Genomic DNA, 27,070 nt, shown 5'->3' on the forward strand with positions numbered 1-27,070 from the left:
TTAGCAGTATACTCAATATTTCATACCCTTAGTCCCTCCATCGGTTACCAAAAGGCGTGAGGTTTATTTTCAATTCAACTCATCTCAGAGATCAAACATTCAGTTTTGTTTTTTCTTTTTTTACTGTTGTAATTACTGTGTATTTGATACTCCTAATTCTGCTTATTCATTCTTTTGCAGTTCTCATTAAGTCTTCCTATTGCTTCCCCGAATTCACCATTTATTACTTCTTATGGCATGTAATAATATTTCATTTTTGTAAAGATTTTGTAAAGATAAAGTATTAATAAAAAATATTTGATTCTAATTAATGTATAAATCATAACTTGGCAGAATTCTCTTTTACAAGGGATATTTGATGCAAAATGCTTTCCCTAGTTGAAGCTTTCTTTTTTTATGGAAGCTGCCTTAATTTTATTCAAGCAAAAGTCCCTTTCTCTTTTGTGACCACTTCTAATCCTTCTCTGATTAAGAATTTTACCCCTAGTAATTCCTGGGAAAGTTAACAACTTCTCATTTTCATTTTTCTCTTTCCCTTCCCCCCACATTTAAACATGTCATGTACCCATTTTGAGTTCATTGTGCTATATGATACAAAATGTTGGTCTAAACCTAATCTCTGTCAAACTTTTTTCTAGTTTCCTCAGCAGTTCCTGTGAGAAAGCAAACTCTTCCCCAAGTAATTTGTGTTCTTGAGTTTTATCAAGCAGAGTTACTGAGTTCAATCATTTCTGATCTGTCTTTATCTAGTCTATTTAACTGCTCTGCTTTCCTATTTCTTAACCACTATCAAAGATTTTTTGATTACTGCTTTATAATAAAACTAGGTTTAAAAACGTCCATTTCCCCTTATTTCCTAATTCTTCTCCCTCCCCCTCATTATTTCCTTTGAGATGCTTAGGGCTTTTGCAATTCCAATGAATTACAATTTTTTCCCACATGATGACTCTTAATGATAACAGCTTCCTTTTCTAAATGTTCTTAATACTTTATGGACATAAGATTCTCTGTGGATATTCCCCATTCACAGATGCAGATCACAAAATCTCCATATTTTAGAAGGTGATCTTGAGTCTTAAAGAGATTCCTTTGCTTAAAAATTTATCTAGTGATGAGCCTCTCCAAACTTATGTATACTGGTCCTTGGGCAATGAGCAATAGACAAATCCTTGGACAATATGGGCTGTCATAATAAACGATTCCACCCATGTTCTAAATCAAAAGAAAAGGGGAGATGTTGGAATCTTTACAAAGTGTTAAGTCATTAGAGTTAACAGAGACAATAATTATCTAATTTAGCCTGGTTCAGTATGATTGATCTGATCCTACCAGATGTTATGAGCCAGAACTTGAAACAAGGTACTAAGTACAACTGATAGAAACAATGCTTGTGTTCACACCTTTAGAGAGCTCATCCAAGCAAGAAATATTTAAGTACTCATTGGAGTTCACACATTTGGGAGATTTCAGGGATTAATATGATATATCTGAATTCACACCTCCCTTAATCCCTAACTCCAGAAGGTGGAGTCAACCTTTTACACTCAGCATAAATAGAGCTTCAGTGAGCCACTAGAGGGAGTTACTTCAGAACACTGACTGGGGTTTGTAGAATTCTTACAAGAATCAAAACTGATCCTTGGTAGCCTCAAGTATAATGGTTCTATCTTCTCTTTCTTGAAAATTGGGACATTTGCTTATTTTAGTCTTTTGAAAACTCTCCAGGAATTTCTAACAGAACATTTATGGTGGGTTGGCAATCCAATCTACCGAAGTTTTTTGGGGTTTTTTTTTTTAACCCTGGTGTCTTAAAGTTACTGAAGGCAAGTAGGTACTGTATCTCATCAGTCCTAAGTTTTAAATTCTTAGTCATTTTTTTCATCTTTTTAATCCCCAAAACCAAATGTGCAGAGAAGCAAATTAAAGAACAAGTACTTTTGGCCTCTTCTCTGTCATCTATTATTACTGTACCCTTTATGAACGTGGTTTATTTTTGCTCTTCCTCCCATCTTCAAAGATAAAAAAAGTCCTTTTAGTTATTCTTGAAACTTATGGAAAATCTCATATCATTATCAAGTTTTGCATTGTTGACAAGTCTCACAATACTATTCCATTCTTTTGTACTCACCCTTTACTACCTTTGCTTTCAACCTTTTTTATTTTTTAAGTCCAAATAAATAAATGAATTATTTGTGCACCTGCATCAATAGTTCATCCTTTAAAAAAAAGTTTGTTTTTATGTCATCGGGATTTTTTTCGTAGACAATTGGGATTTTGTGACTTGTCCAGAGTCACATAGCTAGAAAGTATTAAGTATCTGAGGTTGGTTTTGAATACGGATGTTTTCCTGACTCTAGAGCCAGTGCTCTACCCACTGCACCATCTAGCTGCCCCGGGATTTCTTTTTTAAGAGCTTCCCATTCTAACTGGGTTGATTTTCCTTTGTAATGTTTAGTCTATGTGACATATCCTTGTTTACTATGGTATGGCATATTAAGTTTAAAGCAACAACAAAACCTTTTTTTTTTTTTAAAAGAAGAAATGATGGGATCACTGGGGTTAAGTGATATATGCTCTGGACATATGCTGTAGTTCTTTCTGACAAACACAATAGTTAAAAATTTTTTTTCAGCAAATTCTTCCTGAAAAAAGATAACTGAAAAACTTTTGCAACTGCTGCCTGAATGAGTTATGGTAACTTAAGCCTCTACCTTCTTGTTGACTTATAATTTTTTAGTTCAAAAAGTTAATCAATGAACTATAAATAAGGAAAAGTTTCATTTACGCAAGCTCTAATAAGACTTCTTGGACCTCTGAAATGAAGCTATGTCTATGAGGGCAGTAAGAATAAGATCACCCAAGTACTAAGTGGGAGCTTCAAATTAAAATAACTTTTGTCTGGTGATATCTATTACTATATAGCATTAGGCTGAAATGTTTTCAAAGTACAGTGCAACTTCACTGAATTTTGTTTAAAGTGGAGAGAAAGTTTTTTAAAAAAAAAATTTTAATTCCACAAGACAAAAAAACCCAAAGTTATCACACTGTTTATGCTTTGCTTCTTCCTTGGTAGGCAAAGACAGTGCTCTACTACTAAAATGGGTAAAGAGGAAGATAAAATAAGCAATTAAAATTCAATTGAAAGTAAAAAAATGAGTGAAATTCTAGTATGATTCTCTTCCTCTCATCTCAAAGCTTAAAAGCAATTTAAGAATTTCTTTTTTTCCTATCAAAGAGGTGTACTTTATAACTCTTCCTAAAAAGTCTTCAAAAAGGATTTTTGCTATTCTTGGCAACTACTGCGGTAAAGCAACACATAGATGAACAAAATTGAAAGGAGAAGGGAAGAGATCTTGAAATATATACCCACATATATATCTTACCCTGATTTTATAAATATGTACATAATTGTATATGTAGCTATACAGAGATAATGAGAGAAAATGCATACTTTTAAACACTAAAGAAAGAAGACTTTTAAAGACTTATTTTAAGACAGAGGTGATTAATTTATAATTTGTCATTATCTCCATATAATAAAGTTGACATCTTCAAGGAGTTTTTGCTAAAACAGGTAAATGTCTTTTTGAAATCTTTTTTTTAAATCCAACATTTCTATCCAAATAAGGCAAAAGTAAAATGCAATCCAGTCCAGCAAAATTAGTACATTCCAAATTAATGGTGTTTTATTGTAGTACTAAATTATGGTCACACAAAATATAATTGGATAGCAATAAAAACAAAAAAATTCTATTAATTTTGACAATAATTTTAAGAGATTAGAGCATGAAAAAATAGAATTTTTACCTATGTTCTGCAGCTGGAACAGAATATCCAGGCACAGGGTCTTTTGTTCCATAATATTTCTTAATTAAAGCAATTCCTGCTACAGTATCAGTTCCCTTGAAGTTAACCAAATGAGCAGATGCTCCTATACCAGCTGTCTGAAAATATACATAAATATACAATACATATATATGTGTATTTATAACACATTCTTATAAACATACAAGGCAAAACCAAAAATGATTATTTTTCATAACTAGTAAAGCAATATTTATATCAAACATGCTATATATATTATATATATATATATATATATATATAATATAATATATATAATATATTATAATATATATAAAATATATATTAATATAATATATATAATATTATATATAATATAATAATATTATATATAATATTATAATATATATAATATATAATATTATAATATATAATAATATAATATATTATAATATATATATATATTATATATATATATATATATATATATATATATATATATATATATATATAATATATATATATATATTATATATATATATTATGTATTTTTCTAAATACTTGAGGTTTCAATGATCAGTATCTAAAAGACTGTTTTCAAATTTTATTTCTATCTATAATCAAAGGTCAAGCCATAAACTTTAATTATTAAATCCCTTAAATAACAACAACAATAATAATGTACTAAAAGGTAGCTTAAGTATAGAGGATGTTGAGGTTAATTTTGGTTTCCTAATTAAATCTGGGGTGTTGGCAGTGGTATTAAAATAAACCCCTTGAAAATACTCCTGGAACTCAAACAGTAAGCAGGGTCACCTAGGAAAGAAGAGTTGATCTTCTAGGTCCCTTTTGGCTCTAAATTTATGATATATGTTGCCAATCCAATCCAGATTGTAGTTAGATGAGTCTTTGTCATGGAGACTGGGCAGAACTTAACACACTTAAATGTATTAAAAGGTCTAATGAGTTTCTTGCTTAGAGTGACTAGAGGAAATGGCCCAATTAATGTACAAATGGGAAAGAAATCTTTATCTTAGACTTGCTACCCTTGGTCTCCTGATACTATTTCTATCTGTGATAAAGATTATAGTAATAAAATGGGTGAATGGAACAAGTTCTTAATAGGGCAAAAAACATTATTTTACTGAACAAAACTCTTCTTTGGGGAAATGTACCTTTCCAAACATCCTCCCTGGAATTTCACAAATATAATTAATTAGAACCAGTGCAATCAACAACCTCCCAGTTCCTCTTCCTCCTCCCCCATCACAAATCTGCATTAAAACTCACTTGACTCTGTTCACAAAACTACTAATTATGACATACCTCTTGTGAAGAGACTCCTCTGTAGCCAAAATCATGTAACTTGTACTCCAGGCCATCTAGATTACCAGATGTTTCCATCAAATACTTTGCCAAAATTTTCTTTTGCTCTCTGGAATTTGTAGCTACTGTAATTGGATACCAGGACTGAACAAGGATAGTCTATATATTTATAAGATAAAACAAAACAAAACCACACATATGGATGCATGAAAATTTTAAGGAAAAAAAATTATGCTTGGTAGTGCTTAAATAATTATATCGTCTTGGGCAAGGATTCTTAATTTAGTGTCTACAATATAATGGATTTCTTTGTAATCCTAAGTATTTTATATATTTTAACCATCTTATTATGAAACAGGGGTTCATCTGTTGGTTTCACCAGATGGCCAAAGAGGTTCCATAACAAAAAATGATTAAGGACTCTAAATATAAGGAAAAATGAGAAAAAAGAACTAAAATCTGAACACTTTTATTTTTGCTTATAAAAAAGAAGAAAAAAATCTTTCCTCCTAGAAATTTCAAGAGACAAGAAATAAAAGAAAAAGTAATTTTTGACATTATTTTCATATCACAAGAAAATCACCAGAATCTTAAAACAATCTTTCATTAATAGTTCATTAATGACAGAAAGTTTGGATTTATTCAAGATTTTATGAATAGTCTGTTGAAAAATTTTCTAGGGGGAGCTAGATGGCACAGTGGATAGAGCACCAGCCCTGAAGTCAGGAGGACCCGAGTTCAAATCTGGCCTCAAGATACTTAACACTTCCTAGCTGTGTGACCCTGGGCAAGTCACTTAACCCTCAACTGCCTCAGTAAAAAATGCTATCTACTAGGGTCGCATTTACCAAGACCAAAACAAAGTGAAGCCAAATGCTGCTATAATACTAAGGAATATGAAAATTCCACCTAAGAAATATTGCAATAAAATTATTGGAAATTATCAAATTCAAACTTACTATCTTCTAAGCAGTGCGCTAAGTGCTGGATATACAAGCAGAAAAGCAAGAAAAGGCTTGTTACAAAGAATTCCATAGAAATATAGAGAAAATAATATTTAAGGGGAAAGTTTGGGAAGACACCATTATGGTAAAGGGAGCAGTTGATTTGAAATGTACTTTCTAGGAATAATGACTGTATTGATTTAGTAGTTTCAGAGCTAGAAAGTTAAGGGAAAAAGAGTATACACAGCATAGAACAGTAAGTTCTAAAGCTGTAATGATAAGTAAGGATGTAGATGGTGGCCAGTGAAGATACATTTTCTAGTTCCTTTTTAAGCCTGCCACCACCAAACCCCTCTGGCTCTTGATTCACAGAAAACAAAACAGCACAAGAGATACAATAACTTTAGGAAATATAGTTCCAAATTTCTCAACCAGGAAGCATTGATACTTATTGCTCAAATTGTATGCATTGTGATATTTTTAACAAGTGGACTATCTTTTCCTCTGTAATGGGTTACATCTTCCTTAATTCTGAGAAAAAGTGTTTAAAATTTTATGAGTTAATAATATAAATTAAATTAGACTATAAAATACTATCTGAGATTATAAATAACTACAGGATAATTAAAAAAAGCTCCTCAAGGACAGAAACTGTTTCATTTTTTTTTTTTTATCCCTAATGTAAGCATTGATGTCTAACACACAGCAGACATTTAATATATACTTGGATCATTGAGTAATAATATGATCTGTATATAAATAATTCTCTTTAGATTATAACAAATTCTTGATGAAGTGTATGAAAATAAGTAAAAATATGAAACATGCAGTTTGTAAGGAAATATTAATGGAATTACTAGTTATTTAGACTATGGAAGAAAAAGTTAAGGGGTTTAATTTTCTGTCTTCAAGTACATAAAGGAAAGCAGGATGCTGAACAATTACTTTCTAGTTCCAGAGTCCAAATGAGTTAAAAAAAAAAAAAAAAAAAAAAAAAAAAAAGACCTAAACACACACATACACAGAGTCCTCAATACTATAAAAATAAAAATGTTATAACTTGCAATAATCCAATGGACCCAAAACACAAACCACACCATGAAAGAATTTTTTTTTAAATCAACAATTACAATTGCTGAAGGGGCAGAGTCAAGATAACAAGAGTAAGAGATAACATTTACATTTCAATTTCTCCACAAAAACATAGAAAGTATGCTAGACTGAATTCTGAGCAGGAAATCCAAGAAAATGTCACAGTAGTCACTTTCTTCCAGGCCTAGGTATCTTAGAAAGACAGAGAAATATGTGGACCCTGGGGCAAGCTGGCCAGAAGCATAGCAGAAAGAGATATCCAGGGACCCCTGCCAGGGCACCTGCATAGGGAACAGGAACAAATGCTATCTGACAACTCTCCCTCATTACCTAGTTGGTCACAGATTCAAGACCACCAATAGTGCTCTCGAGAGAGAGCAGAAACCGTAACTTGTTTTAGAAGCAAGGAACAAATTCCAGAAATATAGGTATGTGATTTTTGAGCCCATGAGCAGAGTGGGAATTCTAATGTTTAGACCTGCAATAGAATAAACCAGGGCAGAAGACCTCCCTAAATTATACCATACTGGAAACATCAAAAACTTCTATGAAAGCACAAAAGGATATAAAGAGACAAAAGCTCAGCTGAAACATCCCTTCCAAAAATGAACAGGACCTAACATTAACAAAGTCCAAAAGCAACAAATAAGACTAGAAAAATGAACAAAAAAAGAATTTTACCATAAAAAGCCATTTTGGTGACAAGAAAACTCAAGTTACAAAGGAATGGTTTGAAATATCTAAAAGCAAAGCTATAAAGAAAAATACAGATTAGGCATAAATAAGCCTAGTAAGAATTCTTGGAAGAGTTAGAGCAAAAAAAGGTAAGCAAGGTAAAAATAATAGAAGAAAAACTGGTTAAAGAAATAAGAACTTTGTAAGAAAATTATGAAAAGAGAATTAAGAAGTTGTTTAAAAAGGTACAAAACATAATGAAGAAAAAATAACTCCTTAAAATATGAAAGATTTCTTAAGAAAAAAAGATTGAGAAGAGATCATTTAAACCATTGGACTACTTAAAAGGGTTGAACAAAAAAAGAGCCTAGCAATCATATTTCAGGAATTTATATATAAAGGATAATTATGCAGATTATCTTAGAACCAGAAGTCAAAGGAAAAACTACAAGAATACACTGGTCAGCTCCCTCAAAGAAATCCCAAAACAAAAACTCCCAGGAATATTACAACCAAAATCCAGAACTCCCAGGTTGAAGAGAAAATACTACCAAGAAGCTATAAATGAAATATTAAAAAAACTCTGGAACCACAGGCAAGACCACAGAAGATTTAGCAACTACTACTATAAAGGAATAGAAGGCTTAGAATATGATATTATAAAAGGCAAAGGAGCTAGGATTACAGCCAAGAATAACCTATTCAAGAAAACCAAGTATAAACTGACAGGAGAAAAAATGGATATTAATGGAAAGAGGGCCTCCAACCATTTCTAATAAAAGACCAAACCTGAAGAGAAAATGTAGTTTTCAATCTTCTCTGTTACAATTTTGCAAATATATTATTAATTAAGGGTAGAGGTTCTCAACACCCTTTCTATGTCATGGAAATGTTTGGCAACCTGGTGAAGCTTATACTTTCTCAGACTAAGTTTTTAAATGCATAGTCATAAAGGAAAGCAATTAATAAAATCCAGTCATAAAATATCTTTAAAAAATTCAGACCCAAATTATTAACTTCTGTTCTAAGTAACCTCCTCTTATGGATAAGTCTTTAAATGAAACCACTAGAAGGTTTAAATTTATCAGATAAATATCAAGATTCATAATTTGAATCCCCAGATTCACAGAGCATTTAGTTCAAGCTACCCATTTTACAGATGAGAAAACAGAAATCTAGAGAATAACTTGCCTGAGGTCACAAAGGTCCCTAATGGGATAATTTGGTTTGATTATCTAGCTGTAGCTCTCAGTTAATAGGTCTTTTCTTGACATCATTTTCATTAAAATCCATGAAACTCACAAATAAAAATTCACCTCAATCCAATTGGTAAGCCAGTAGCATTCTGGATCTGTGTTTTCCACTGTGAAGAGAACATTTCCTCTGGGAATGACAGAACCCTCAGGAACTGCTTTTACTTCTATGGGAAGATGGCCATCATATTTCTGTTAGGAAATAACAACTAATTTATTCATTCAAAAATATACTGAATATCAACTAAAAAAGTTTTACTTTACTATTACCTACACGGTTTTTTCACCAAATGCAAAAACCTTCACAACAGTACATATGCCTTTAGTTTCTTTTATCATCTGAATGAATGATTATACTTTATCACATCAAAACAAACATATTTCAAAATATTACAATAATATATGTGGTACAGAAATAAATTCTGTAATATTCTGTGGAAAAATACTTTAGAGTAATGTTGCTGGAATGTGCAGCTAGTTACAAATTCATTTAAAAAACCTATTAGTTGCTCCTTTAATTTTAAAGAAAACAATGAACTTATATTGTGACATTTCCAAAAGCATATCCTTTCCTGCTATATATACTATAAACATAAAATGACCACAAGTAGATTGTACTACAAAGAAAATATATAAAGTAATTGCTTCTGAAGGTGGGAAAAGATCATCTCAAACACTTTCTTTTGTTGAGAGAAAGAAACGAATTTTATTTGCTTTTTAACCTTTTAATAACAGATGAAAGAACTTATAGGATAAGGAAAACTATTATTAACTCATAGAATTGGGAGGACTTCTGTTAGAGGCCATTCAGTACAACAAAGAGCTCTTCTATAATATAGATCAAGTCATCCATATATTGCTAGAAAATTTTCCTTTAGTGAAAGGTAACTTATCCCAAGTTATCTCTTCTATTTTATGAATAACTCTTAAGTATTAAGTTTTATTTGCTTCTGTACTTAATGCTCTTGGTTTTGACCTCTTGGGTCCTGTAGAACTTAAAAAACTCTCTCTCTTAAATGTACTCTTCTCCAACCTAAACATCACGAGTTGCTGTAACTAAGTCCTCATTTGGCATGATAGTGAAGCCCCTTTGCCATCCTCGTAACTTTCCTCCTGCTAATTAATGTCCTTCCTGAAATTACTACTTAGAACAAAATATAGTAGTCATGATATGGTCTCATAAAGTAAGGAGAGATTAATACTATCCCCTCTCTAGTCTTAGGCACTAGGCCTCTCTTAAAGCAATTTAAGACTGCATTAACTTTTTTTTTTTGGCTGAGGTTTTTGCCCAGGGTCACACAGCTAGGAAATGTTAAGTGTCTGAGGCCAGCTTTGAACTTGGGTCCTCCTGACTTCTGGGTTGGTACTCTATCCATTGCACCATCTAACTGCCCCTGCATTAACTTTTTTGTTGTTTATCACACTGACAATTTTGTAGTCCCATAGCTTTCTGGTCTAGTCTTCCCTTCCCAATCTATTATCTATAAAAGTTGATTAATAAAACAAATAAAAAACAAAACTTTAAGTAAAAATAAGAACTGAGCAATCGAGGCAAATGAGACTGTTACCACCGTTAATCCTGGACAACATAATTCTTATTAAAGTACGCTAATATCATCTTAATTTTAATTAGCCTGCCTTTGCCAATTTGCAAGCTTGCAATCTATTAAAACCCAGTAAATCTACTAAAACACACATAAAAACCAAACAAACAAAAAATCCGTGCCATTTAGTGATGTTTCAACATCTTGTACTTTGGTTTTAACAAATCAACTGCTAAACCAGCAGTTCCAAATCTGGCTACACATAACAAATAAATTCCTTTAATATAAAAAAAAAAAAGGACAACAACAACAACCAAGAAAAACTATTACTAGTCTATTAAATTCCATCTCATTAGGTTTAGCCCTTTGTTCTATCAAGTTTTTTCTGAGTACCTAAGTTGTTAGCTGGCTCTCTCAGTGACATGTTATTCTAAAATTTGAAAAGCCTATTGTTTTTTTAATGGGCACTATAGTCTTTCCTAGAGAGCAAGACATAGATCCATGTTTGACCTAACAATTACTTGACTCTTGTAGATCTTCTCTCCAAAGTCAGTAAACCTTTGACTTTAAGATTCATTAAACTATCTTGACATGTATCTTCCCAAACTTTATGCAGATAAAACTAAATTAATGACAAATCAAGAAAAATTTTAGAAGTCTGAAATATGTTTTGATCATTCAGAGCAAGATGGCTAATAAAAGTAAATGATAAGTAGGTATGAAAGATATATTACAACAGAACAAGTATATAGAAAATACAGTTAATTATCAGACCATTTTCATACAATAAACAGAATGATATCATTTATGAAATGCTTATTATGCTATCCCTATATACAAGTTACATTGGAGATATATATGTATATAGATTTATGTCACATAAATGTATACAAATACATAAGTATGCACACATATCTATGACGAAAATCAATAGAGCATGCACACATGCATTTTTGATTTCCTTCACAAGCTAATTGTACAATAATTCAGAGCCTGATTCTTTTTGTACAGCAAAATAATGTTTTGGTCATGTATACTTATTGTGTATCTAAGTTATATTTTAATATATTTAACATCTACTGGTCATCCTGCCATCTAGGGGAGGGGGTGGGGGGGGGGGGTAAGAGGTGAAAAATTGGAACAAGAGGTTTGGCAATTGTTAATGCTGTAAAGTTACCCATGTATATATCCTGTAAATAAAAGGCTATTAAATTTAAAAAAAAAAAAAAAAAAAAGAAGAAAAAAAAACTACCCCTCCCTCTTAAAAAAAAAAAGAAAAGAAAATCAATAGAGCAAATAAATTTCTCATTATGTACTTTCTGAAAAAAATTTTGAAAACTTTGAAAAAAAATTATGTGTTATACAGTTGAAATAGTCCATTCTTTTAAGCTCTTAAGAGGTTCAAGTAATAGATCCATTCATGTAATAAAAGCTAGTATTACTAACCATCCTAGGGAAAATAAAATACAGCAAAAACTTTACCCAACTCTTCAGCCTATCCCAAAAGAAACTGATGTGCTATGAATTTTAAATAGTAAAAATCCATCATGTTAATAAGAATGAATGTTGCAGATAACCCAAAGGTTAACAAATATACATGTTGTCCACATAGAGGTTGCAGAATATGACAACTTATGTGTAAGAAATAGCCTTAGAAATATCATTTTAAAAAAGTTTAGTTGATTATGGAGCAAGAGTAAAAAGGAGTACCCAAAAAACATAAAAAAAAAAATCATAAAATCATCAAAAAGCATAAAAAAACCAAAAAAATCTACTGAATTATTTTTAAAATTATATTCACCATAACAACTTTTTCCATAGCTTTTGGATTCAAGACACAAAATAACCATGAATCTAAGAATTATCTTTTCATTCTAAATCCCTCTGTGAGAGTCCTTGAATTAAAAAAAAAAAAAAATCAAAACAATTTTTACCTCAAGAATATAACTCCATCCCTTTTCATTAAAGACATCATCTTGAAAATGCTCTCTGTAGACTTCTTTGGCTTCCTGGATTTTTTCTTTGGTCACTACTTTGCCTAAAAATAATAAACAACTCCTGTTTATATTGCTAAAAGGATTTCATGTGCTACTTTTACCTAAAATGTTGTCTGTTCTGGGATTAACCTCTGAAATAGTGTCCCCATTTTATAGACAGAAGAAACAAGAACTGAGAATTTAAATTACTCATCCAGAGCCAATGGCAGAGCTGGAAAAGGAACTCAGAACTTCCAACTTCTAGTCTCTTGCTCTCTGTATAAAAAATAAATCTTTATTTTAATAGGGGATATTATATATATGTACATACACACACACATATATATATTTATATGCTCTTTTGTTATTTAACTATATACCATGCTTTTTACAAAAACTAAATTTGGGAGAACGATACAGCTGATATGCAATCTAATACATATCCCCAGGTGAACCTCTCCACCCTCAACCTCCCATTTTATTTGAGAAGAGTGGAGAGAGAATTGGATTACTTTAGGAACTGGCAACAGATTAACTATTTAGGTCACCAATTCTCATACAACCCATGTCACAGGAGACTGAAAGGCATTACCATCTGATGATGTTTGGTGGTCTATATGAAGTGAGTTGTTGGATTCAGTCCTGTTCTTGGTGGACAGATGTCCACAACAAAGCCATAACACCACCTGGCAACCTTGGTTGGCACTTAGCAGAGAAGCCAAGGACTGACTGTGATCTCTCCCAAACAGTGGTGAGGTACATTGGCAGGGCGGTGTGGGGAAAGCTTGCACTGCTATCTGTGATGTACCTGCCCTGGGGTTAAAATAAAGGATTTCAGTCTCCAGGACTGGCAATCCAGTGACTTTCACAAATACTAATTTACCCAAATAATAAATTTTAAAAAAAATCTCTATTTTAAAGACACATTTATTTTGAAGAATTTAATCAAATGCCCTCTCAGTCTTTGGCAATTTCCAGTATGCAAGACAGTGTCTGACTCATTAAAAATACCTGGGCTGGGTAGAGGGATCAGTAATTGCTAATGATTTTAAACCTCTAAATTTCATTTAGGTTTGTAGTTAGTATGTTCTGAGTTGTCTAGTTTTAAACAACAATTCTAAGGAAATGGGACTATTATTTGCAAAGAATTTAGTATCAGAATTTATACTCAAATTAGAAGATATTTTCATATTAGAGGATTATAGAATCTGAGATTTTCTGAGATGTGTGAATATCTTGGCAAATAAATGTTAGTCCCTTTGAGAAACATTTAAATATTGTGAGACAAAGGACAGGGTGAGAAGGATAGTGAGTTGTGTGAATGTGGGAGTGTGGAATAAAAAACATAATGGGAAGGGATAAAAAGGAGTAAGGTGAGGAGAGGGCGACTCTATAGATTTTATATTATTTCCACATTATGAGAATAATAATAACCATCCATCAATGCTTAAATTCAAAAGGACTTAATTTTAAGATACAGAATATTAAAAGTCATTATAATAAATTATATCAGGCACTTATAATTTAAACATTTCCAGACTTAAAAATAAACTCATTGATATGAATTAATGGCTTATTTATGTATTAGAAAAACATTAACATGACCATAATTTTTTTCTCCAAATTATAACTGAATTTTAAATTTCACATTAAGGTCTAAATACCTTCAAAAGTTTGCTTTTGATGAGAATAATAGTTATATAAAACATTTCCATAAAATGAAGTATATAGAGATAAGCTGGGGCTCTTTAAAAATTTTTTTGTGTGTTTTATGGACTTCCTTTTAATATTTTGGTGAAGCCTATGGACCCCATCTCAGAAAAAAGTTTTTAAATAAATAAAACAAAATACATAGCATTACAACTTCAGGTATAGGTTAGTGAAAATGGAGATTTAAAATTCTTCCTATTCAAGTACATGGATCCCCTGAAATATTTTTATATATCCAGGGCCTCCAAATAAATAACTTACTAAAAGGAAGATATAGTCAATATAGTAATAGTCAAAGAGTGAATAAAAGAAGCTTGAATTGTAAAGTTTAACTACTTTACAATACACATTTCTCATTCTAAAAAAAGTCAGCTAGAGAAAATTAATTTAGTAAACATCAAAAGTCAGGCTGCTCAGAAAATGATTTTAACTATCAGAATTCAGCAAGATTGGAGAAAGAATTATGAAGGTTTATGTTAAGGGAGTGGCTTAAAAAACATACTGGGAAAATAATAAATAATACCTTTTAAGTACTTATTAAGAATGTACTGCAACCCGTAAAATACAGTTTCCTCATATTTCACCTTCCTTACTTTGGAGTTTTCAGTCTTCTTTTCACGGCATTCAAAGTAGGAATAAACTTTGCTTGTGTTGGGTGGATATTGCTTATAGTGGGTAACCTATATAAAGAGAAGTCTATTAATAAAAAGACACAATGACTAACAAACAATTCAATAACAATTTTTTTTTAAAAGTATGAAATATTTCAAAGCTTGAAAAGAGAAAGCAAGATGAAACAGTGGAAAGAATGGTGCATTTGAAGTTAGTTCCTGCTATTTAGTATCTGTGTGACTTCAGACAAATCACAGCCTCACTTGCCTTAGTTTCCTCATCTGTAAAATGAGGGGGATGGAATAAGTAGATGAATTCTGAGGTAATTTACAGTTCTAAATCTACTATGCTGCAGAATTAAATTTGGCACAACTCCTTACTGACTCTTGATCAATCGGAATATTATTCTGATGGCTACTATATGAAATTTATACATGAGGGGGAAAGTTTACATAAGAATTCAGTCCCTAATATTGGCAGCTAGGTGGTACAATAGATAAAGTGCTGGACCTAAGTTCAAATATTGCCTTAGACCACTTGAAATCAAGCCGTGTGAAATCAAGCAAATCACTTAATCCTATTTGCCCCAGTTTCCTCATCTATAAAATGATCTGAAGAAAATGACAAAACCATCCCAGTAACTTTGTTAAGAAAACCCCAAATACTGTCACAGAGTCAGTCATGACTGAAATGACTAAACAATCAGTCCCTAATATAGAACACAACACCATTTAGCTTTATAAATTTATTGAGAACAAACGTTTAAGTATTGGTCCAAGATCTTATTAAAATTAAAAAAAAAAAAAAAAAAAAAAAAAAAAAAAAAAAAGGACTGCATTCCAGTAGCAACTGAAAAAAATTCCTTATGCACTGATTATATCACTAATTTAATTTTCTAATTGGGATGGGTAAGGCACAAAGGTCTATACAATAAACATCAAACTACAAATCATGATAAAAATAAGGGAAATTTTTATCCAACCTTTCTTTTTCAAGAATTTAGGTGACAGAACAAGATTTTTCTGCTTCTGTTTCAGACAAAAATTGTAAGTAGTAATCAGACTAATTTTAAATAGAATTTTATTTCAGTGCCCAAATATGCTTTGTCATATTAATAGTACCAATGTAAAAAATGGAAATTATGTTCATTTTCACAGAAGTAAAGTAAGAATATACTAACTTGCTGCCTAATAAGTGACTTGCCCAGAATTATACAGCTAGGAAGTATTAAGTATCTGAAGCCACATTTGAACTCAAGTCCTCCTGACTTCAGGGCTGGTGCTCTAACCATTGCACCACCTAGCTATCTCTGGCAGAAAGGATTTTTAAAAATAAATGAAAAGAACATTACAAAAATATTAAGACACTTAGGCTATTCAGCTTCTCTCCCCACCCTATCCCCCATACTTCAACAAGAATGATGGATTTCAAAATGGAACTACAAAAGAAAAAAAAACAGCTTTTACTTTAACTTGGCATGTTAAGCATGTTAAGACTCATACTGTAAAGCCTGAAATTTTCATACAGCTAAAGAGAATATTTGTACAAAATACAAATGCTTATATAGTCAGAAACTGGGCACATTTTGTGTTGTTGTAATCACAAGTGCAGAAATCTGCCACACCATGTAGATGGATGATTCTGTAACTTATGAATTAAGAGTTACTTTGGTATACTAAGAGATTAAGTGATTTGGCAGCAAGATGGAGTAGTGGATAGACCTGGGCCTGAAGGCAGGAATACCTGCTTTCATCATAATCAGCCTTGGATACTTACCAGATTTATAACCCTGGGCAAGTCACTCAAATCTGTTTGTCTCAGTTTCCTCAACTGTAAAATGGCGATAAGGGATTGTACTGAAGATCAAATAAGATATTTGTAAAGTGTTTAATGTGCCTGGCACATAGTAGGTACTATATAAGCATTTGTTATCTTCTCTTCCTCTTTGGCCCATACAGACAGTAAGGAAACAGGACCTGAATCCAAGTTTTCCTGATGCCAAGGCTGACTCTCCATTCACAATGTCTCACTGCTTGTCACTGCTTTTTAAAAGCCAAAAATAGCTTATTTTCTAAGTTATGATGCATAAAAGCAAGAACTTAGTACAAATTGTTCTAACATACAACTTAAAAGATGACTACCTAGTTTTTCTAGGTCCCTGGTTTAATCCCTTTCTTTTCACCAATTAGGCCACTTCACATCTCTTTATAACTTATATCAGGCAAGTCCACAGGTTCAAGGGAAATTCATACACATCAATTTTGCAAATTTCTAAGTAGTACCTGAAAAATACCAGAGCTAGGAGATCAAATTCAACCTGCTAAACAAGAAAAATCAGATCAAACCGGAAAAAATGAGAAAAAATAAAATGCAAGCACTAATTTTACAGATCAGAAAGAAAGCTTGAAAAGTTTGCTTAGGGTCACAAAGCTAGGATCTAGAACAGGCAATTGAATCCAGACTAATTCTAAGTCCAATTGTCTTTGCACCATGTTACATGGTTCTTGAAAAAGGGATGAAAGGAAAAGATTATTGTTGTTCAGTTATATCTGAAGATTTAAGACAAATGGGTTTTCATGAACCCATTTGGGGTTTTCCTAGCAAAGATGCAGGAGTGTTTGGCTATTTCCTTCTCCAGCTCATTTTTACAGGTAACAAAAATGAAGCAAATAAGATTAAGTGGCTTACCCAGGGTCACAGAAAGGAAAAGAAGTTAACATAAATAGTGGAAATTTGTAGATTATTCCCCCTAAGGTCCTAGTCTGATACCTCAGAGTGGTATAGAGGTGACCTGACATAGGGTTCTCAAAGACCATGCAATAGTAATATAACTTCCAACTAGTCTTATTATATAGGAAAAGCTTCAAATACAACCCCCATGACAGAACTGTGTGTCAGCCATACTGGAATCAGTTTAAGTTTGGAGGCTCTTTGCCAGACTACCAAATTAATTGTATATAAGTGTTTGTGTTTGCATGTGTTTAAATGTGCATGCAACCCATTGTTAAAGCATGGGATGGGGTAAACTATATTAGAAGATTACCAGTACTGATGAAATCAGTACTACTGATTTTGAAGGTAGTACTGATACAGAAAATAGAAAAATCTTTCCCAAGGAAGGACATCCCAAGGAAGGATATAGGAATGGTTCCTATTAAGTTTTAATCTATGTATACCTGTAACAAAAAGCATAACTATATTTGTTTTTACATATGTTAGCATGGAATTATGGCCAGAGAAGAGCTGAACACATACATACAGCTTGGTGGAGGAAAGTATTTGATTCAACAGGGAAACAATCAAGGCTTGAAAGTAGTAGTGATGGTTAAATGGGAGGTAATACTCTTTGTCTTATTGAGGGAGAGAGAGTAATTGCAAGCAAAAATAACTTCCCGATTGTGAAGGATTAATTTAGGGGAGGGGACCTCGAAAAGGGAGAAGAGAGAAGGTTGAGAATGGAGTAGTGGAAGGGAGAAAAAAGAATCTTAAGGAGGTGTCTCAAATAGCCTCCTATACAATTTGGAGAATGAGTTGTGAGTTGTGGTACATGAATGTAATACAATTGTTTTTGTGCAAAGACAAAAAACAATTTCAATATTCAGTAGCACGAACTGATACAGAGTTAAGTGAGAAGAACCAAGAGAACAATTTTTATAAAGACACTAACTGCAAAACTCTGGATGAAGGATATTATCTATCTCCTGACAGAGAGAGATGATGGATACAAGGTGCGGAAAAAGATACATTTAGACATGGTCCCTATCTAGATTCAGTTTTGCTTGAAAATGCTTATTCATTTTGTGTTGTTTTTTCTTTTTTTTTCCTCTTGGTTTTTAATTAAGTAGGGGTTGAGGGTAGAGATGGAAGGTAAGCATTAGCAAAGCCTCCCCCTTCCTCCCCCCCAGCCCCCAAAAGGCCATTGTGTTACATTAAATACACACAGATACTCTGAAGAGAATAGATGGGAGTCCTGAAGAAGCATAGATAAACACGGTAGTTTTGAAAGTAATGTACAGACTTTAATATTCTTAAAAAGAATAAGTGTTATGAAATGAAAATTTGTGATTTCATGCACAGTAGTTTGATTTCTACTGTGTCTATATGGAAATGCTCATTTTGCTGTTGTTTTTAAGTTCAGAATAAAAAACTACTTTTAAAAACAGTATATGACTTACTCCAGGAAAAGATGGACTATTGTAGAAATTACCTCTGTGTTAGTATAAGATGTAGTCCTTCAAATTATTCTGGTTCCCTATTACAAATTAGTCTTATTGTTGTTCAGTCATTTTAATCACATCTGATTCTTTGTGATCCCATTTGGGGTTTTCTTGACAAAGATGCTGGAGTAAGTGACTTGCTCAGGGTCACATATTAAGAATTATCTGGACCACATTTGAACTTTATTTGAGATAAATTTAGTTTTCTTGACTCCAGGCCTGGCACTCTAGCCACTACACCACCTAGCTGCCATTATATATCAGTACAGGGGTAATATTTTATTATCACTCTAAGTAGCATCACTCAGTGTTATACTCTTTTTTGCATACTGTAAAATTTCTACTCCAAATCTACAAAGTGAGTTTTCTTAATTATGAAGAATTACCCAAACAATTCAACAGTGAAGAGCAACAAAAGCACTGTACCCCAGAAGCTAGGTATGCTTTGATCCTCTTCTGAATTACATTTCAATTTCAAAACCACTTTAGAAATATTTAACTATATTAGCATATTTCTATGAAATCAAAGTCCAATTTTCTCAAAAGTGTTTTTAAGGTTATCCTAATTTGGACCATCACCTAATCAACAGCTTTCCTAGTATTGTGGGACTACGTGGACAAAAGTTATTGTCATTCTATTCTACCTTTCCTACTTGGCTTGCCACTCAACTATTAAATGCTAGGAAATATTTAGAGTCCACCATTTTATAATCCTAATCAACAGCAAAATACTCATTTTATGAATATGTGCATAACAGCATGTAAGTTTACCTACAGAAACATCAAGTGGTAGAGTTCTAAATCATTATATAATACCTTTCTTCTCTGAAAGGTAATAGAAACTGAATTATTCAAACTTGGCTTTAGTACTATAAATGACTGAGACCATATTTGAACTCAGGTCCACCTGACTTCAGGGCTGGTGCTCTATCCACTACACAAATTAGTTGCCCCCAGTTTATAGAAGTTTAGTATCTGGATACATAGCTCTCCTTGTGCACTAGAATCATCTCATTGCCAGCTGGGTGTTTTGGAACAAATCATTTAAACTCTCCCGTCTTCAGTTTTCTTAAAGAATAACAGAAAGGGAAGATGGATTAGTTCAGTGGGTAACAGTCTTTTCAAATAGAAGAAACCCTTTGTAATGCATAAAAGTTTCACAAACTCTTAAGATAGTAATTTTACTATTAGTACATTGACTGATAAAAGAGAACAAGGTTAATATGAATTTATAAATGCTTTTAAATGATTTTTTATTTTGTTACTTACACCTATGTAATTAGAAAAATAATAATATATGTACCGCTAGACACTCATCACACTTCAGAAATGTTTGCTTATTTGTTACACTGAGCTATGGTGGGGGGTGGGAGAAGTGGAAACAGGATTGAAATGCCAATGCTAGGTGCACAAGAGTTACTGAGAAGTTGAGGCTTGGCTAGTGTCACATAGTAACCGAGAGTCAGAATTTGAACTCTGGTCTTTCTGATGTCAAACACAACATTGTATCTAATATGCTATACTGGGTTTGTTATGAAGAAAATATTTTGTTAATATTCAGTCTGAAACAGAATAAAGTAGGAATGGGAGAAAAAAAGCTCTTATTCACCTTCTGTTCCTTGATTCTAAGTAAATTTTGACATTTTGATCAGGAGCTCCATTAATTGTTAGCATTGAATTGGGAGGGTCACACACAATAATGATTGCTAATGCTATTACATATTTTAGAAAAAGCTTTATTTACATTATTTCACTTAATGGTAACTTACCCTATGAGGTAGATATTATAGGTATTGTCAGAAATAGACAAATAGTCAAAGCAGTACCAACTGCCAGTCATTTGCAAAGAAGAAAATGAAAACAGGCAATTTGGGGCTTTTAGAAAATGTGTGTTCTGAGGAAGAAGGGTAGAATCCTAATGGGGTTGGGAGTAAATTCCTGGCAGGACTAGCTTGCATGCCCACATACAATTCCCATTCCTACCCCAATCCCCATCTCCAAATATATTGCTTCCTTTATACTATCTTCTACTTTATTTTGCTACTGTCTGAATTTCACTAATTCTAAAGTTGCTTTAGTCAGCAGCATCCTCTAAGAATTTAGAAATCTTGAGAAACTAACATCTGTTACAACAGTGTTTCTATGAAAAACCAAATTCCAACTTAAAAAAAAAAAAGCCTTTAATAAATTACTTTTTTATAACCTAAGTTAAAGACTAATCATACTTGACATGAGATTTAAATAACAAAGCTGTTTAAGATTGTATACTGACTTGGTACAGTTTTTAGGCAATATATAGACAGCACTGATCTTTGGGGGGAAAAAAACCCCCAACAACCTAATCAGTGTATGTAAGAAGATTCAATTAAGATTTAGCTACTTCCAGCTAAATCTTTACTTTTATCTATTAAATTACCTTTATCTATTAGATTCCACTAGTGGGAAGTCATAAACCTGAACAGTATGTTGAAGTCTGGATTCAAGACATCAAGGAAATCACTTAGATAAACCATTAAGGAAAAAAGTTTGATGATCATATCCTAGGGAGGAATAAAGTTTGTTCATTTTCAAGGTTCCCCAATCCCAAGATGATACAACATAAACACGTTCCCACTGAACATTACTGCCTGGTCTAGCAAACTATGAATATGTTCAAGTGAGTTAATTCATTCCTTTTCCATTTTGTTGGTATGATGATAGGGGTTAAGACGAGTAGTTCTATTTTATGACTGGTTCCTTAAGATTCTTGGGAGAAAAATAAATATCTTACACATCAATGTATATCTTAGACACAATCATAATGTTGAAAAACTATTTGTTGAATAAGAGACAAAATGCAGTCACAGGATCAACAGGTAAACAGGTTACAGAAACATACATACACATATATCACAAAATTCCTATTTTAATCGTGGATCAGCTACTCTAAAATCTTACAAAGTGAAGAAAATTTTAGCCAGTGGTCTCCACTAAAATTAACTCAGGATGATGTATATTTCTATTTGCAAATCATGGTCATATACCACTCTCAGGCAATTTCAAAATTAAATTGTTCATTATTCCTACCCGAAAAAGGCAGCAAAATTTTAAAGAGGCCTTTTCTGCTATATAATTTTGAAACATTGCCTCTCAACTGCTAGGAAAAAAGAGAGTCAGATCAATTGAAAAATCAGCAAAGGAGACCATCAGAAATTATCACAGACTATTAGTTATCAGTTTAAAAAACTATACCTACATCATTAGATCAAAAGGTGTTTGTAGAATTTAAATATTCAGTTTTACACCAGTATTTAGTTAGGTTTATAAAGTCCAATAATGAGGAGCAGCAATGCATGGTGGGTGTAAAGTAGATTTTGAGTCAGAATAGAGGTACAAATTTCACTTCAGACATTTACTTGCTATGTAACTACAGACATCAATTAATCCCTAAGCTTCAGTTTCCCTCTCTGTAAAATGGGGGAAAAAATAGCATCTACCTGACAAGATTGTTATAAATATCAAATGGACTGTGATTGTGCAAAGCACTTTGCAAACCACAAATATCTACATAAATGTTAGTTATTATCATAGAAAACCAAATTTTTAACCTATAATATGAAATGTTTCATAACCTTTCACTTGTCTTGTTTAGCATAAAATAGGGCCTATTATCCCAAATGAAAAACATGTTAGATCATGTAAAGGAAAAAGACCAGAATATAAAATATAAAATGAGAAATCATTTGTCTGAGATTTCAGAGCTAAATAATGAATGTGGTGTAGAGATAGGATTAGACAATATTGATGTGGACATCAGACTACTGGTCTGGTGCTTAATCCACACCCTTGGTTTCCATACGGTTCTTTATTCAGGTATCTTTCAAATCAAGCCAACAGGCTTTAACTTTCTAGTATGCTACTTTTTTTTTTTTAAGCAGTTTATTTTCCTATATCTTAGTGTACTTTAACATTTAAACTTTTTTCTACAACTGTAGCAAAAAACTCATTTTATTTAAGCCAAATCTCAGGCAAATGATTTCTCAGTCTGTTTTCTCATCAGCAGACTGAGATGGTTATGAACTCTTAGGGTCCTGTTGAAAATATTCTATAATTTTTGTTTTAAGTAATACAATATAAATCTACCTTGTTAGATGAGAAAATATTAGTTTAATGTAGTTTATAATTGTGCAAAAACTAATGTGAAACCACATTAAGTCATCATAAAAATACATTATTGCCATATTCATAGCTTTTATTAGAAGGCACTAAAGGAAAAAAATAAAGTGTTAAGTGTTAAATCAATCTCTCTTTTTTTTTTTTTAATGAAAGCAACATATTACCTTTTCCTTATTATTAAAATGTATTTTACAGGCTGAGTTAAGAAATAAATTCTTTCTAATCTAAGCACTAAAATATAACAATAGCTAACATTTACATAGAACTTTAAGGCTTGCAAAATTATTTACATCTTATCTCATTTAAGCCCCACAACAACTCATTTAATAAATGAGGAAACTAAAGCCAAGAAAGATTAATTGACAGCTAAGTGTTTGAAGCAAGATTGAAATTCAGGTCTTTCTTAAGACTCTTTCCACTAGTGCAAACTTAGTTAATACTCAGCTGCCTTAATATAAGTATATCTTCAGGCAGCTAGATAGTATAGTGGAAAGAGTGCCAGGTTTGTAGTCAGAAAGACTCATCTATTTCTCCAAGTTCAAATGGTCTCGTTCACTTTCTAGCTGCAAGACCCCGGGCAAGTTTGCCTCAGTTCCCTCATCTGTAAAATGAGTTGGAGAAAAAAATGGCAAATCATTCCAGTATCTTTACCAAGAAAACTCCAAATGGGGTCACCAAGATTTGGACAATTGATTAACAAGATGTCTAATAACCACTTAATATATCTAAAACATCACCATTAATCCAATGGAGCTGTACTGATCTAACAACAATCTGGTAATTTGGTTTAAGAGTAGTGAGATACTTTACTTTTTAGCATGAAACAGCATGGATGGACTTTGAAATCAGAGTTCTAACTTACTTCTACTAGACTTGGGTCACAATTTTTCTGAGTCTTTGTTTTCTCAGGGGGTTGGACCAGATTACTTCTAAAGTCCTTTTCTGCTCTACATCTATGATACTAAGATCTCCTGATAATGAAGAACAGTACTATTCAAAACTTTAGAGGTCTTACTTTAATGAACCACTAAAACTACCTGAATAGACAATCTATGATTTTAGGTCTCGGAACATTTAAGTTTCTGAATCAGAAAGCGTATTTAAAAATAACCTTGTTTTATTAAGCCACTGCCAGATTAAGGGAAAATACAAAGTAAACAGCAGAATGATTTGTATTAAGTGAAACATAATTCTAAATTATTGTTAACTCTAATGTTCCAGTTGCTATATGAAGGGAATCATAGTTCAATTAAATATATATAATAATAAATTTCTCCAACGCACACACGTGAGTTTTTGTCCAAATAATATGGCATGTCTTTGAAGCGTCAGTCTAATAAAGTAGAGCAATGTGTACAATGATTTATGCTAAATTTACTCCTTATTGAGACATTCCTCTGTATTTTTGAAAGCATAAGTAATGGGGCAGCGTCAGAACACGTGTTTAATTAACTAATATTCAACTATGCTATGTTCTCTAGTATTAACTCCACAAGCCGTGAGGACTCCACTAGTTTCACTTTCTTTTCCCAACTTCTTTTTCCTAAAAGTTCAAACGAAACTTTCTGCCTCTTTATAGGGCAAAGGACACTCCTCATGGTGACAGACTGAAGAGTCCAGTAGACTGGAGCAAGGGATAAGAAGAAAGCAATGGCAACTCGGAGGAAGACACGCACCGGACTGAACAGACAATATATCCTTATGCTCTTTTTAAATTTTTTTAAAACCACATTCCTGCCCCTATTTCCTCCACCATCGTCCTCATAGCTTCTTCTAAGAGGGAGGTTGTACCTGCTGATTACAAATTACTGCCTGAGACCAGAAACATTTTTTGGTCTGGTTCTTTTTAAAGGGAGGAAAGTACGGGAAAGGAAAAATAAAAGTGTCTGGATTCCCCGAAGGGAAGGTCTGGAGAGCAAGGCAATTCCTTCCTTTCTCCGAAGCCAGGTGCGCCCGAGATCCCCCCACCCCCGGACAGACCGGGGGAGGGGGGCAGCGGCGTGGGCAGCCCCGGGCCTCCCCCCGCCGCCGGCGCTGCAGCCGTTACCTAACTGACCCGCTTCCCCAGCAGGATGCCCGCCCTTCCTCCCTCCTTAGCTAGCTCGCTCGCTCGCTCGCACCCCAGGCCCGGCCTGAAGAGAAAGGGACGCGTTCCCGGGGAGGCCGGGGCGCGGGTCTGCGGAGGTGCGCATCCGTGCGCGGTCCCCTCCTCCTCGTCGCCCGGCCTCCCACGCCCCCTCCCCGCCCCCCGCGCCGCCTCAACATCCCCTCCCCTCCGGCAGGCCCCGCCTCCTCCCCATCCATCGCAGTCAGGGAGCCCCGACCTCACCTGCCCCACTCGGGCGACAGCGGCCTCCCCGGGCCCCGGCTCTGGCCTCGGCCCGGGCCCCGAGCCGGCTCACCTGCCCCGGGCCCCCCGCTGCAGCGCAGCTTGCCCCCTCCCCCCCTCCCCGGCCGCAGCTTCTCCACTCCTCCGTCCACCCGCGTCTCCCAGACCCTCCTTCCTTCGGCCGTCACCTGCCCCCACCCCAAGCCCCAGTACCTTGTAAGAATCAGTGGCGAGAAGGATGTTGAACTCGGCTTCAGCCGCACAATTCATCTCGGGGCGGAGGGCGTGTGGGGGGAGGCGAGCCGCGGGCTCGTCGGCGCTGCGAGGAAGGGGAAAAATGGGCTTCGCCGCGCTCCGTTGCTTAAGTCACTGCACGGACCGGGGGGGGGGGGGGGGGGGGGGGGGGGGGGGGGGGGGGGGGGGGGGGAGGGGGGGGGGGGGGGGGGGGAGGGGGAGGGGGGGGGGTGGAGGGAGGGAGGGCGGGCCGGGATTGGGGAGGGGAAGAACCGTGACGCCAGAGGAGGCGGCGGTCCGCGCGGCTCCCGAGCCCGAGCTTGGGCTCCTCCCCGCCCCATCTCTCCACCCCACCCCCCAGGGCGGGGAGCGCCGCGGAGGGCGGGGAGGACATAGGAAGGAGGCGAGAGGCGGAGCCGGGCGCACGCGATAGGATTGGGAGGTCAGGAGGAGGAAGCGGGGGACGGGCTGGACGTGAGGCACGCGCTTTTCCGCAGGGATGGCTGCCTCCCGCCCTCCCTCGGGGGCGCACGGTGTCCGCAGATAACCGGGGCAGCGGTCCCGGCACGTGACTCCTGAGAGACGCGCGAGCGCCCGCCTCCCCTTGTCTCGCGCAGGCTCCTAGAGGGGGAGGGGGAAAAAAGGTTAGGGGCGGGGCTTCCAGCCTCGCCCGGTCTTAGAGCTGCCTTTTGGGTGGGGCGGGGCAGCTGGAGGAGGACTGTCCCTTGCTCTTTTTCTTGCACCTCCTCAAATCACGCCACCGGGGTTGGGTGCTGAGCAGCAGCTAATCCTCCTCCATCCTCCCCACCCCCTCCCATTCTCCTCGGCTCTAAGGGATGCTGGAGGGGGGAGATTCATTCCTTATCTTTGTCTTTGACTCTGAAGGAATCCATGCTCTTCCCTCCCCCCGCCCCCCGTTTGTCTTCCAGCCGACGCATTTCCAAATTCTGAAGCGCCCGGAGGAAGGGTAGCATGGCCACACGGGACTCTTAAACCGAGAGCATCCAGCGCTCTTTGCTCGAGCTCCTCCGAGAGCCGAGCTAGTCCAGCTCTCTCCGTGCTCTTTGGGACATCTTTACCCATCAGAGAAAATGCCTGGAACGCTCCTTGGTCCTGAAATGGAGGGATAGAGAATGCTTTTCCAAGCCGCGCTAATAAGTGAAGGAAGCGAGCTTAAAGCTAGTTACGTCTGGAAACAA

General features: G+C 34.9%; 1 protein-coding gene across 1 annotated transcript in view; it reads right to left on the bottom strand.

Annotated features, from left to right (window-relative positions):
- NAMPT (nicotinamide phosphoribosyltransferase) overlaps positions 1-26,021 on the bottom strand; it is a 42,177-nt gene extending 16,156 nt beyond the window's left edge. Inside the window, exons 1-6 of the mRNA XM_031938752.1 lie at positions 25,851-26,021; positions 14,848-15,004; positions 12,573-12,676; positions 9,158-9,286; positions 5,131-5,289; positions 3,808-3,944 (exon numbers count right to left, since the gene is read on the bottom strand). Of these exons, the coding sequence (XP_031794612.1) occupies positions 3,808-3,944; positions 5,131-5,289; positions 9,158-9,286; positions 12,573-12,676; positions 14,848-15,004; positions 25,851-25,907 (743 nt within the window). The 5' untranslated portion in view covers positions 25,908-26,021. The remainder of the gene's footprint in view (positions 1-3,807; positions 3,945-5,130; positions 5,290-9,157; positions 9,287-12,572; positions 12,677-14,847; positions 15,005-25,850) is intronic.
- Positions 26,022-27,070: the final 1,049 nt, after the last annotated feature.

The sequence above is a fragment of the Sarcophilus harrisii genome, chromosome 5 (assembly GCF_902635505.1).
Source record: "Sarcophilus harrisii chromosome 5, mSarHar1.11, whole genome shotgun sequence".
Taxonomy (NCBI): Eukaryota; Metazoa; Chordata; class Mammalia; order Dasyuromorphia; family Dasyuridae; genus Sarcophilus; species Sarcophilus harrisii.